This window comes from Rhinatrema bivittatum, chromosome 1 (assembly GCF_901001135.1).
Source record: "Rhinatrema bivittatum chromosome 1, aRhiBiv1.1, whole genome shotgun sequence".
In the NCBI taxonomy this organism is placed as follows: Eukaryota; Metazoa; Chordata; class Amphibia; order Gymnophiona; family Rhinatrematidae; genus Rhinatrema; species Rhinatrema bivittatum.
Window position 1 is genome coordinate 682,274,194 of NC_042615.1, and position 13,880 is coordinate 682,288,073.

The 13,880-nt window shown below is 41.9% G+C and overlaps 1 protein-coding gene across 4 annotated transcripts in view; it reads left to right on the forward strand.

The window, feature by feature from the left end:
- The window catches only part of BDP1 (B double prime 1, subunit of RNA polymerase III transcription initiation factor IIIB), a 259,767-nt gene that overhangs the window by 96,448 nt on the left and 149,439 nt on the right, over nt 1-13,880 (forward strand). For all 4 annotated transcript variants that reach the window (XM_029574553.1, XM_029574582.1, XM_029574572.1 and 1 more), the window contains exons 16-17: nt 1,717-1,933; nt 7,954-8,150. In XM_029574553.1, the coding sequence (XP_029430413.1) occupies nt 1,717-1,933; nt 7,954-8,150 (414 nt within the window). The remainder of the gene's footprint in view (nt 1-1,716; nt 1,934-7,953; nt 8,151-13,880) is intronic.

The window sequence follows — 13,880 nt, forward strand, 5'->3', positions numbered from 1 at the left end:
AAATACGGTACCTGCCTTTCCAAATTTGTTGGCAGAGGCTCCAGTGGCAGGGGAACTTCACTTGTTAGATGTCTGCTGTTTTCTTTTGCGCTATCTTAAGATAACAAATGCCTTTCGGAGTCTAATCATCTCTTTGTCCTCTTCAGTGAAGCAAAGGGAGTAAGGCTTTCAAGGGCACTATTGCAAGATGGTTGAAGGAAGCAATAGCTTCGGCTTACATCTATAAGGGCCGGCCGATGCGGGATGGCTTGAGCGCATTCCACAAGAGCGCCGGTGACCTCATGGGCGGAGTGTCAACTGCTTTCTCCGCAAGAGATCTGTCATGTGACAACATGGTATTCTCTACACACTTTTAGCAAACATTACTGCAGGGATGTGCGCGCACCAGATGAGGCTTCATTTGGGGACAGTGTATTGCATCCAGAATAGAGGGGCTTGGGTACATCCCACTTGTCTGGACTGATCTGGGGTACAAATAGGAAAGGAAAATTGGTTCTTTCTTGCTAATTTTTGTTCCTGAAGTACCACGGATCAGTCCAGAGACCCATCCCCATCTTTCTAAAGACTTATGTTTTGTGTTAAATCAAGAGGGCCTAGTTCCAGGGGCTCCAACTTTAAGTCTCTGTTCGCCCTTAGTGTGGGTGAAGATTTGTTAACGTAGTCATCTTTGGCTTGGGTACAGGTCAATACTGAGGGACTGCAGGTGGCATTCTCTGTTAAGTAGCAGTGCCTGAAAGTTTTGTTCTCTGCCTCCATCTGCTGGTAGGGATGCATAAACCAACTTGTCTGTACTGATCCGTGGTACTTCAGGAACGAAAATTAGCAGGTAAGAACCAATTTTCCTATTCATGCCTGCTTGTTAATAGAGATCATTTTCTTGCTGTAAATAGGGTTCTCTATAGACAACAGGATGAATTAGCAATTCTTAATTACCTCCCACCCCTGTCTCCCTTGCATTGACTACTTTACAATAGCTGACATACTGGAAGAGGATAGAAGTGCTCACAAGGCAACATGCACACACAAGAACTGCACATGCTCAGTAAAAATCTGAGCGCCATCAGATGACATTAACCATGTGTAGTGGCTAATTCATCCTGCTTTCTGTAGAGAACTCTGTTTACAGGTAAGCAAACTTGCTTTTTCTGTAAAGGAAAGGAAAATTCTGGTCCAGGAGTATTTTTAATATATCTCAACATTTTTTTAAAAATTAAAACATACATTTTAAAATATTCTTCTGCCTCTGGGCTTCCTGCCAATGGATCTGTTTCCATTGCAGCAGTAGGATTGACGCAAGTAGCAGAGCCAGCCCTACAGCACTGTGGAATGATTTTTCTATATGAACTATGTCTGGTAGCCACCATGCTTAAGCTTCCTCTGTTCTCTCATGCCGCCCATCAGCGTCCAAAAAAAGAGGAAGCTTAGAAGCAATGCTGCAAGCCAGGGATGGCATGGGTGTAATTGAGGGCTTCCCCAGCTCCATGGGACCATTTCACTGCCGCATGCCAACTTTCTTTAAAATTGAAATTTCCATCTTATCTTGGTTGTTACTGTACCTCACTGGGGAAAACAAGTACTTGTACTAAAGCTTCCAGTTGATGAATTTTTGAAGAGGGACATTTCAGTATATTACTTGTAACATGATGACAAATAATGCATCTTCAGGGTGCTCCTATAAGATCACTTAAATAAGGTGTACTGGTTGTTTTACTTTAGGGCTAACAAAACATCCATTTCACCAGAAGAAAATAAGCAGAGTTCTGTCAGACCTGCACAACTGCCACGGGGCAGATCGCAGAGACCAAAGCCAAATCTGAGAAGGGCAGCAGGAAGGAAAGAGGTGGCAGTGGCAGAGAGAGCTGCCGAAGAGGGGAGCACGGAAGAGGGAACCCTACAGGAGGACAATGGACACCGCTCACTTCCCTCCCTAAATGTGAGAATTGTTTCCAGCTTAAATACTTTACCTTAGTGGTTACCATTTACAATTCTTTAAGCCCGGCACGTTTTCTAAGGGGGAACAAAGAGTAGGATTTAGGCACATCGTGATCTATTTTTCTTTAAACAAGAAGGGCTGGTAGCATGCTTTTTAAATCCCACAAATTTTTCTAATGTGTTTGTTTTAAACCCTTCATGCTCTTACTGGGAAATGTGTTCTTTCTAGAGGTGCTTGATATCTACAGCCAAATCAACTCCATTATCTAATGCCAGAGATTTACAGTCACTTGTCTAAAGTCTGAAGCAATTTAAAATGACAGAGTGAATACTGTTACATGCTATGTATACAGTATCCCTTTTTTTTTTTTTTTTTTTTTTACTTCTCTCCTTTCTCCATTTTCCGAAGATAGCTTGTCTGGGCGGTATAAGACCTCTTCACTGGTCCCGGGCTGGAAAGGAGGTCTCCTCTGAGACTTGAATCTCCCAGTTTCATTTTTGTGAACCTTTGGAATTTGCACCTGAAGTGGCAGTTTTCTTTCTCTGACAATGAGCAGTTCACCAGTCACACAAATGGGTCTTTTGACTGCAATTGGCACCAAATGGACAGAATCTTCCAGCGCTCTTTGGAAAAGGCACCAGCCTTTCTATGAAGACAAGCCATTCCGTGTAGTAACACATGGGGATAACATCTTGATGGTTCCGAATGGACATGTTTCCAAGGAGCTTTTTATGAAATTGTTGGAGCAATCTCTGAGCTGTAACACAAATCTCACAGTGATGCAGGGTTCCTCAGTTTATGGTTTTCTGGGCTGGATGTTGGATGCGGTTCACTTTAAAACAGCTGCTTTTTTAACTTTCCAGAGCAGTTTTCATCTCCTTTCCATTCTTTCTTTTTTTTTTCACAAATTATTTTAAGTGTGCCTTAGAATTTTTTCTCTTCCTTTAGCTTCTAGTGAAGTTTTTCAATAATCATCTAAGTTTTCTTATTCTTTCATTGTTCCTAAGGCCTGCTTTTTCTGTGGCTTCTGGAAGACCACCTGGTCAAGGGCTCCCTGTTTTTCCTTCTTGGTTGTCTTTATCTAAGGAAGACTTTCTTCTTTTGATTTTGCATCATCAGTATTTCTGACAGTGGGAGAGAAGATGGCCAGTGGCTTCCGAGTTTTGAAGATGTCCATCAACCATCACAGGATTTGTTATATAATGCCTGGATGAGGATCCCTCTGTCACATTGTAGCATCTGCTCTAAGATATTGCTGAAGGCCATGAAGAGATATAAGATGAAACCACAGTCTCATCTTGAAGAAATAAAGTACCAAAGACATCATTGAAAAGTAAGAACCATGGAGCTGTACCAACTTCTAGAAGCAAGGAGTTGCCAAAGCCTAAAGATAGGCCCAGAGATCAAGATCGTGATCTCCCAATTTGCACTGAATATCGGGCTTTGAGCACTCAAGATTGGAGCTAAATAGAAATGGCTCTGAGGGCCCAATGAAGGATGACTGATGTAGATCTCTTTGGCATGGCTCCAAAAAGCAGGGAGATAATAAAAGCTTCCCTCCAGACTCAGAAGTGGCTGCGCCTAGAAGAAAGCTGTTCCTTCTATCCTGGGCACTTGCAGTGTTAGACTCCAGAAGCTCAACAGAGTGTTTGGTACCTCTTGAGACACCCTGAGCATGGTCAGCCCATCTGCTAAACCCTATTGACTTTTCTGCTCAGCAATCTTGAAGGAGAAACTATTGCTCGGTACATGTGTGCCGAGCAACTGGCATCAACAAGCTTGACTCTACTTGGAACATGGATTGACCTACATATTGCTACTTCTCATGTTATGCCAAGCATTTTAGCACCAACATCAAAATTTGAGTATGCAGGATTTGGTATTGGTACCAAGATGGAGTTGTATAGTCTTAGGCCTGGATTCTCTAAGGTCGCAGACCTTAGAGAATCCGGTGGTAACGGGGGTGCAGGTGGAGGTCCTGCAATAGCTGGCAGCGATCGCACCTCCGCGGTGTGATCGCTGCTGGCTTTCGCGCCAAATAACTACACCATAAAAGATGTAGTTATTCGGCGTGAAACTGGCGGCGATAAGGAATCTTACCTTTCGCCGCCAGCGATGTGTCCACAGCGTCGGCCCCGGTGCCGCCCCGACTACTCTTCCAGGGCCGACTCCGCCCCGGGCTAGTTATCGCATGCAAAAAGGGACTTTTTGCGTGCGATAGCGTTAGAGAATGACCCCCTTAGAGAGGAAGCCTTCTCAGATCCTTGGCAACAGTTGGCTTCAAGGTCTCGAGAGCCAACCTTCGATGCCTAAAGACAGTCTACTTTAGGATTAACACAGTTTAGGATATCACCTTCAGTTTAATAGAGAGTGACTGAACAGTCATTGGGGACCCCCTATAGGTCACAGGAGTTTGATTCTAAAGAGAAATACTCACCTGATCTCTCCTCGGGACCCATCTCTGCAACAGGCAAAGAGTAGTCCTCCTCCATCGAGCCTTTTCTGATTTTGTTCAGGTAATGGCCAGTGTCATTCTAATTGATTTTTACTGTAGGTCAAAGGAAAGCCCAAGACACCCCTATTTGGGATCCAATATGGGCAGTGCCCATCTACACATACTAAGAAGGGCATGTACAAGAGGATGTGAGAAACAAAAGAAGTGCAATGTTGGGTTAGACCAAGGTTCATCAAGCACAGCATTCAGTCACCAACAATAGCCAGTTTGGGTCATAAGAACCTGTCAGATCCCCAATAGTTGATCCATTTCTTGTATCTTGCTCCCAGGGATAAATGCTGACTTTCTCAAGTCTACCTGGCTAATAACTGTTTATGGACTTTTCCTTCAGGAACTTGTCCAGTCCTCTTTTGAATCCCACTGTGCTAATTGATTTGACTACTTCCTCCGACAACAGATTCCATAGCTTGATTGTGTGCTGAGTTAAAAAAAAACAAAAAACTTGTTACGATTTGTTTTAAATCTGCTGGCTGCTAGTTTCATGGAGTATTCCCTAGTACTAGTGTTGTTTAAAAGGGTAAAAAACTGTTCCCTATTTACCTGTTTCACCCCACTCATGATTATATAAATTTCAATCATATCCTCTGTCGTCTCTTTTCCAAGCTAAATAGCCCTAATCTATTTAGCCTTTCTCAATAAGGAAGCTATTCCATCCCTTTTTATCATTTTTGTCACTCTTCCTCTGTACCTTTTCTATGTCTGCTATGTTTCTTTTGAGATGGGGTGACCAGAACTGCATACAAAGTGCAGTTGCACCATGAATCTATATAAGGGTATTATGAAATTCTCAGTTTTCTCTATTCCTTCCCAAATAATTGACCATTGCCACATACTGAGCCAAAGATTTCAGGTATTGTTCACAAGGACTCTTTTCCTGGGTGGTGACTCCTAATACGGAACCCGGAATCATGTACCTGTAGTTGGGATTGTGTTTCCCTATGTGCATTACTTTGCACTTGCTATATTAAATTGCATCTGCCATTTAGAAGTCCAGTCTCCAAGTCTTACAAGGTCTTTCTGTAGTCTTCACAATCTGCTGCCATTTTAATGACTCGAAACAATTGTCATCTGCACATTTTGTCTCTTCACTTGTTGTTCCTTTATGAATATGCTAAATACTACAGGTCACAATACAGATTCCTGGGACACTCTACTAATGACCTTTCTCCTTTTGGAAAACTGACCATTTAGGGCCTTATTTTCCAATATCGCATTGGTAACGCATTAGGGGGCGTTACCAATGCAAATGAGGCTTCTTTCGTGCAGTGGGGAAACATCGTGTGCGGCGATGTTTTCGCCATTCACGAAAACATTAGCGCCGCACACGATGTTTTCCCACTGCACGATGATTCTTTCAGTCTTTTATCGCGGTGCACGATAATTGCCGGTTTCTTTTATCGCGGTGCACGATATTTCAATAGTGCCAGACAGCCTGTTTCAGGCTCCTAGAGAGAGAGAGAGAGAGTGAGAGAGAGAGAGAGAGATCTCATGTGGAATGCGAAAGTGGCCCCCAACCCCCGACGCTCATACCTAATCCCCACCCCGAGTTAGTAGGTGGCCCTCCTATAGGGGTTAAAATACCTATGTAGGGCATAGTAAGTCTCTCTCTCTCTCTCTCTCTCTCTCTCTCTCTCTCTCTCTCTCTCTCTCTCTCTCTGCCTGAAACAGGCTGTCTGGGACTATCGTGGATGGCGGTAATCCTTTTCAGGCCTGTAACGCAGTCCATAACGCGAGGTTGGAGTTGTAGTTATTAGCCGCGATAGCAGCCGCGCTAACACTGCGGCTGTTTCGCCGCACACGATACACAGGTTCCCGCTTTACATATGCTCCGCCCCGACTCCGCCCCCTGAATACCAAATGACTAATTTGCATTCGCAAATCGCGTTAACAGCTGTTAACGCGATTTGCGAATTTATCGCACGCGGTAAAGTGCTTGGAAAATGAGGCCCTTAGTTCTATCCTCTGTTTCCTGTCTTTTAACCAGTTACCAATCCACAATAGGACACTGCCTCCTACCCCATGTTCTCTCAATTTTCTGAGGAGGCTTATTTATTTATTTTGGATTTTTATATTATGCTTTTTGGCACTTCAAAGTGGATTACATTCAGGTAATCCCCAGAGGACTTACAATATAATTTTGTACCTGAGGCAATGGAGGGTAAAGTGACTTGCCCAAGGTCCCAGAGAGTGACAACGGGATTTGAACCCTGGTTTCCCTGGCTCTAACCATTAGGCTACTCCTCCACTGCTCCTCCAGTCTTGTATGAAGGACTTTGTCAAATGCCTTCTAAAACTAAATGTACTGTATCAACTGGCTCACCTTCATATGTTTATTTTCACCTTAAAAAAAAATCTGGTAAATTGGGAAGGCAAGACTTTCCTTGGTAAAAACCATGTTCACTGTCCTTCATTAAACCATATCTATTTATTTGGTCAGTAATTTTGTTTTTAAGAATAACTTTGGCCATTTTTCCCTACTCTAATGTCTGTCTCACTGATCTTTAGTTTCCTGGATCAACTCTGGAGCACGTTTTATAAATTGGTATCAAATTCGCCTACCTCCACTCTTCTAGTACTTTACTGTTTTAAATGATAGTTTGCAAATCACCAAAAGCAGATCTGCAATTTAATTTTTGAGTTTGTTTGGAACTCTGGAGTGAATACCATCTGGTCAAGGTGAATTGTTGATCTTTAGGCTATTTGAATTATTACATCCTTCAGTTTCATAGTGATTCCATCTAGTCACCTTGTCATCATCAAAAAATGTTTCTGGTGTGGTAATAATCCCAACATCCTCCTCAGTAAAGACAAATTTTTTTACAAAATTTTAAAATTTGCAATTAAAATGCTGAACTTGACAGCTTATATCCAATGCACTTAGCTTATCTGAAATCTATGGTAGTCTCCCCAACATAGGTCCACATTTCAATTTTTCTGCTTTGGGGGTTGGGGGGGGATTCATCTTACGTTTCTTCTTATGTAGCATCTACAAAGAGGAACAAACATAGGGAATTTAAGTAAACGTCACCAGCTAGTCTTCCTATACCGCTCCTATTGGTGTGTTCCTGTAATTGACAACTGAGGTGGCTACTCATTGAACTTGTCTGCACTATTTTTGTATTGAGTCCAAATGGAATAACTAAATTTAATTTAAAAATCCAAAATTGTTCTCTTATTTAGCCGAGCTTCCCTATCATTACTCCTTCATGAATCATGCACCTGTTTGATGACAGTCCATCTAAGGTCATCAGAGGATAGGGCAGGGATCTTACTTCAGGCACTTCTGATTCCCCCAATAGACTGAAGGGTACCATCTCATGCAATTCGTAATGGTCTTGAATAATATGACAAAAACATTCAAGATGGTTCACTTAGGCTGCTTAATACCTCATCTGTTAATTCTGATTTTTTTCAAAAAACTTTTTCTGACCTCAGACAATTTATTTGGTAACTTTTGGATCGATATGTTAATATTTGATTTTTGTAAATAATTTTTCTTATTTAGTACAAACCAAATCAAGTAGAGGAAATCCAACCAGCTTGCAGCAGTTTGGGAGAATTCAGCCTAACAAATTTTGGAGGAGCACATATTCCCCAGAAAGATGAGCCAACCATAGCAAACCTGGAGCATGAGATTCAAGCAAATGAAAATTCATCTCTGGAAGACTATGTTCATAAAGAAACTATAGAAGAGCCTTTTAGGTAAGCTTTATACCATAACAGTACTTTAAAAAAAAAAATCTCTTCACATCATATTTAGAAGGCCAGAGGGGCACATTTTGGAGGCGTTTTTTAAATTTCCTGTCATGTAATGTCTGAATGCAACCCCTTAACACTCATTTAAGGTGAACCCCCTGGTCACTTGGAGGGTCCTGTCAATCAGTGCACAGGCATTGCCTACCGCTGTGCATGAGGTCTTATACTGGCAGTCTCCCATTGCAAGCTGAGTTCCCATTTGCAAGTATCCTTCCCCACAAGCTATCATTTCATGGTTTCTAGGTACACTGCAATCCCAAAACCCAGGGGTCACATGGTTCCCAGAAATGACACCTATAGATCAAACACAAAGACTAGGCTTACTCAGTGACACAGTTCTGTGGGGCTATCAAACTAAAGAGAAATTTATACTTACCTGATAATTTCACTTCTTTGACTCCAGCCAGACCAGTCCAGATGTACAGGTTATACTTTTGAACCAGCAGATGGAGACATCACCTCTTTTATAGGATTCCATGCTGACCTCAGCCGGCTAGTGTCCTGTAAGAAGTTAATAAAATAATTCACCGACTCTCTCTCCCTCCAAACCAGGGAATTTTCAGAAGAGTCTAACCTTAATACACAAGAATTTCAAAACAGATAGACTAATAGCATAACAAGAAAAAAAATGTACCAGGTAACATTTTGAACTCTTTCTATGCATATTCTCTGTATTATACAATAGCAGACTATCTAGTTTTTGTGTTTGGTCTATAGTTCTGGACCAATCTGGCTGGATTCAAGGAAAGTAAATTCTCAGGTAAGTGTAAATTTATCCTTCCTCTTTATCCTGCCAGATCAGTTGCGACATATGGGATGTACTTAAGCTCTTTCTGCACTGGATGAGCTACTGCCTAATCTGCTCTCAACACTGCAAAGGAAGCCTCTTCTCTGGTCTAAACATCCAGGCGATAATACTTTGAAAAAGAATGCAATAAAGATTAAGTTGCAGCCTTATATAGTTCGATTGGAGAAACCAAATGAAGGTCCACCCACAAGTCCACCTGAGCTCTGAGGAATTCACCCTCAATTTCCTGGATAAGGATTGATCCCTGCCTATGTAAACTGCCGTAATCACTTCCTTTATCCAGCATGCCAAAGTAGACTTTGGAGCCACATCAACTTTTCTTGGACCTCCTTAGAGAACAAACTGATGAGCCGACCTTCTGAAATTGTTTGTGATTTCCATGTACCTTAGGAGAACTCCTTACATCCAAACAATGAAGTTGAACGTAATCTATTGCACAGTCCTCTCTACAGAAGGAAGAGAGGGAAATCACCTGACTAAGATGGAAAGGTCAAACTGACTGTGGAAGAAATGAAGGCACAGTGCTTAGCCTGACCATCTATTTTGAAAACGCCAGAAAAGGCGCTCAGTACGACAGTGCTTGTAACACTGAAATTCATCTAACTCAACATATAGTCACTAAGCACACAGCCTTGAGGGAAAGGAGTTTAATGGAAATCTATTTCAGAGGCTCAAAAGGAGATTCCGTAATTGAGAACTAAATTCAGACTCCAAGATGGCACAGGATTCTTCACCAGAGGTATGATGTGCTTCTTTCCCCTCAGGAAAATGGGAGTCATCCGGATGAGAGGAAAGAGGTCTGTCTAAGATCTCTCCCCCAAAATGATGCTTTAGCTGCTACCTGCACCTTTAGTTAATTGAGTACCCAACCCTTACCTAAATTGTCTTGCAGGAACTTCAGCCTTCCTTGCGGTTAACCTCTAGTCAGCACACCACCTTAAAAAAAAAAAGAATCTTCCAGACTCTCACATATGCTAAGAACGTAGAACGCTTCCTGGAACTTAGGGAGGATTTGCAGCACTCCCTGAGAATAGCCTTTCATAAGAGTATAACATAAGAACATAAGATTTGCCATACTGGGTCAGACCAAAGGTCCATAAAGCCCAGTATATTGTTTCCAAAAGTGGCCAATCCAAGTTACAATTAGCTGGCAAAATCCCTAAAGGTTGATATATTCCATGCCACTTATCCCAGGGATAAGCAGTGGATTACCCCAATCCTTCCAGTTAGGGGTAAAGGCCCATGCAGGGAAGCTACATTCTGGAGATAAATGAATGGCTACATAGATGATGTTGATGAGAATGTTTTGGCTTCTTGGATCATGAGATGATATTTCAAGGATTGCTAAACACAGATGGGATCCACATGTTAAAGAAAAGGTGCAGAGTCTTTCAACATAGAATGACAAACTTACTGAGGAGGGCTTTAAACTAGAATCATCAGGGATGAGTGAACAAAACTCTAAGGTAAGTAAAACATGAAATACACTTATAGAACTGGAAAATATGGGGAAAAAAGGGCAATATTTGGAAAGGTGTATATATATATACAAATGCTCATAGTATGGGGGGATAAAGTCCTGGATCTAGAGGCAGTAATGGAAAAGCCTATTTAGATATAGTAATTGTCACGGAGACCTGGTACATGGAAAACATGACTGGGATATAATTATACCAGGCTACACTCTCTATTCAGGAAGGACCGTATAGGAAGGAAGGGAGGAGGCTTGATATATATATAGAAAAAAAAAATTAAAGCAACATCATTACTGGGCTTACGAGTTAAGGAGGAGGCACTGTAGGTTAATCTGGAAAGAGGGAATGGAACATCTATTTATATTGATGTAATATAGAGACCTCCATGGATGGATAGAGATTTAATGGAGGATATTCACTGGTTTACTGTGAAAGGGGAGGTGCTGCTGCTAGAGGTTTTCAATCTGCCAGATACTGTTTGGGACATTCCGGCTACAATATCTTCTAGAAGCAGAGAGATCTTGGATTCTCTGCAAGGAGAACTGTTCTGGCAACTGTTAATGGAACCCACATTTGGGGGGGGGGGGGGTCATATTGGACCTGATGCTTACCAAAGGACACAGTATTTCTAATGTTGTAGTGGATGATCATCTGGGATCCAGTGATCACCAGATGGTGTGGTTTAATATTAGGACACAAGAGATGAAGGTTCATTCTAAGACAAGGGTCCTAGACTTCAGGAAAACTTAACTTTCTTAAAATGGGAGAGTACCTCAAGGGAATCGTTTACTGGATTGGAAAATCTAGGGGAAGCGGAAGGGCAATGGGCAAAATTAAAAGGAGATATAAGGGCAACTAATCTTTTTGTTAGAAAAGTAAATAAAGGGAAGAGGAAAAAGAGGCCGCTATGGTTTTCTAAAGAAGAGGCTGAAAAGCTAAGGGAGAAAAGGTTAGCTTTAATAAACTATAAGATTGTAGAAAGAGGAAGAAAAATTAAGAGAAGCTGGGAAAGTAGTCAAGAATGCAAAAATTCAAACAAAAAGAAATAGCAAATATGGAAAAATAGAAAAAATGGGGGAACCAGACTTTTTTTTTTTTTTTTTAAGGTATGTAGTTTATTTATTTATTTATTTATTTATTTATTTATGGTTTTTATATACCGGAGCTCCTGTATACAATACATATCGCTCCGGTTCACAGAGAACAGTAATAATTACTGCCGGGTGGCAGTTTACATGGAACAGTTTACAAGGAACAGTTTACGAGGAACAGTTAACATGGCCATTTGCATGGAACAAATCAGAATACTCAATCTAAGTAATAAGAAGACAGAAACTAATTAGTCTCAACTTTAAACATATAAATAGGGCAATTTATAATCTTGGATAAGTACATTAGAACCAAAGGGCAGGGGTTGTTATATCTTCTAGTTCTTAGCTCTCTGGGAATGCTTGCAGGAAGAGCCAAGTCTTTAGTTTCGCCTTAAAAGTAGTGATAGAAGGAAGTGCAAAAGTAGTATTGTGAGACTCAAAGGTGAAGAAGAGGAACATGTAGAGGCCGATGAGGTAAAATTGTTTAACATATATTTCTGTTTGGTGTTCAGTGTGGAAGGGCCTGGAGCAGGACCACATAAAATGAAAACAAATAAGATTGGACATGAGGTAAACCTCATTAGATTTTCAGAACAGGGTGTTCATGAGGAGATAACTAAACTTAAAGTAGATAAAGCAATGGGGCCGGATGGGAAACATCCAAAGGTACTAAGGGCACTTAGAGACATCCTGGCTGCTCCTCTGGCTGACCTTTTCAATGCTTCTTTAGAGTCTGAAGTAGTTCCGGAGGACTGGAAAAGAAGGGATGTAGCTCCTATTCATAAGTGAAAGTAAGGAGGAGACTGGGAGCTTACAGGCCAGATAGTCTGACGTCTGTGATGAGCAAACTAATGGAATCGCTGCTAAAACAGATGATAATGTAATTTTTGCAATCCAATGGATTGCAAGATCCAAGGCAGCATGGTTTTACCGAGGTAAATCTTGTCAGACAAATCTGATCCAGAGAGTTGGGTCAAGGGAGAGCGCTAGACATAGTGCACTTGGATTTCAGCAGGGCCTTTGACATGGTTCCGCACAGAAGACATAAATTGAGCGCCCTTAGTATGGCATCTAGAGTGACTGACTGGATTAGAAACTGGCTGAAAGGGAGGCAACAAAGGGTAGTGGTAATTTGATTTTGGCTGAGGAGTGGGTGTTACTAGCAGTGTGCCTCAGGAATCTTGGACCGGTTCTTTTCAACATTTTTGTGAACGTTATAATGGAAGGGTTGTCGAGAGAGATTTGTCATTTTGCCAATGATACCAAAATCTGTAACAGGGTGGACAGTGGGAAAAGTGTAGAAAAAATGCTCCTCGCCATAGTTCTTACTAAATCAAAAATGGCATCCACCATAAAGGCCATCTCCGACTCCAGCTGAGCTGCTTTCTTGAGAGCCGATGCAGTGGTTTCCATGGAAATTTCCTGAACATGTTGTGTGAAGGGTAACCTGGCCCTTGCCACAATACAGCTATACACTGCTATTTGAATAGCCATGCTGGAAGCCTCAAAAGTTTGCTTCACCACTGTTTCAATCTTTCTGTCTTGGGCATCTTTAAAGGCTCCTTGCTCCACTAGGATCATAATCCTTTTTGTAACTGTACATCCATTTTTGGACCACCGAAGGATAGATTTTTGCTAATGCCTTCCTTTATCCTCAGCAATATTTTGAACTTGTAAGGAATGAGAAATTAGGCCTGCAAGCTCATCTTGTGAAAAAGTTTAACCATAGCAGCACCAATCTATATCATCCGGAGGATACTCTACCTCCTCTAAATCTCCCTTGCTGTCACTCGCCCTCAGATCCCTGAAACATAACAGTGACAAGTCTGATCTGGAGGATTTTTCGTCTCCTCCATATTCTCCCATTTCTATTCTTCCTCTTGTTGCTTGCCCCCTTACCCCTCAAAGCAAATCCTTGAGGGGAAGGTAGAACAGCAGAAGGACCTGAGTCAGAGCCTTGCCCCATACAAAAAGCCTGTTGAAGACATTTTAAAAATTCTGCTGTCAGGGAAGTACAGGAATAAGACCAGACCCATTTCAGGAAATGAGAATTAGCTCTTTAAGGCCCAGTACAAATGTGGCCCCCCCACTCCGAGGAATTCCCAGCTGCTTCCTGTACTGCAGGAGCCGAGCAAGGCAGAGCCCAGATCACAGGCCGCACTGCCAAAATGGCTGCGTTTTCCACCATGGCAGCAAGCACACCAGTGGAAACAGGCTGGACCATCTGCCCCACCACTTTGGGTTCCCCCCAACAGAGCACACTGTATGTACTGCTCTGTCTCCTTCTCTCTGTAAACACAGC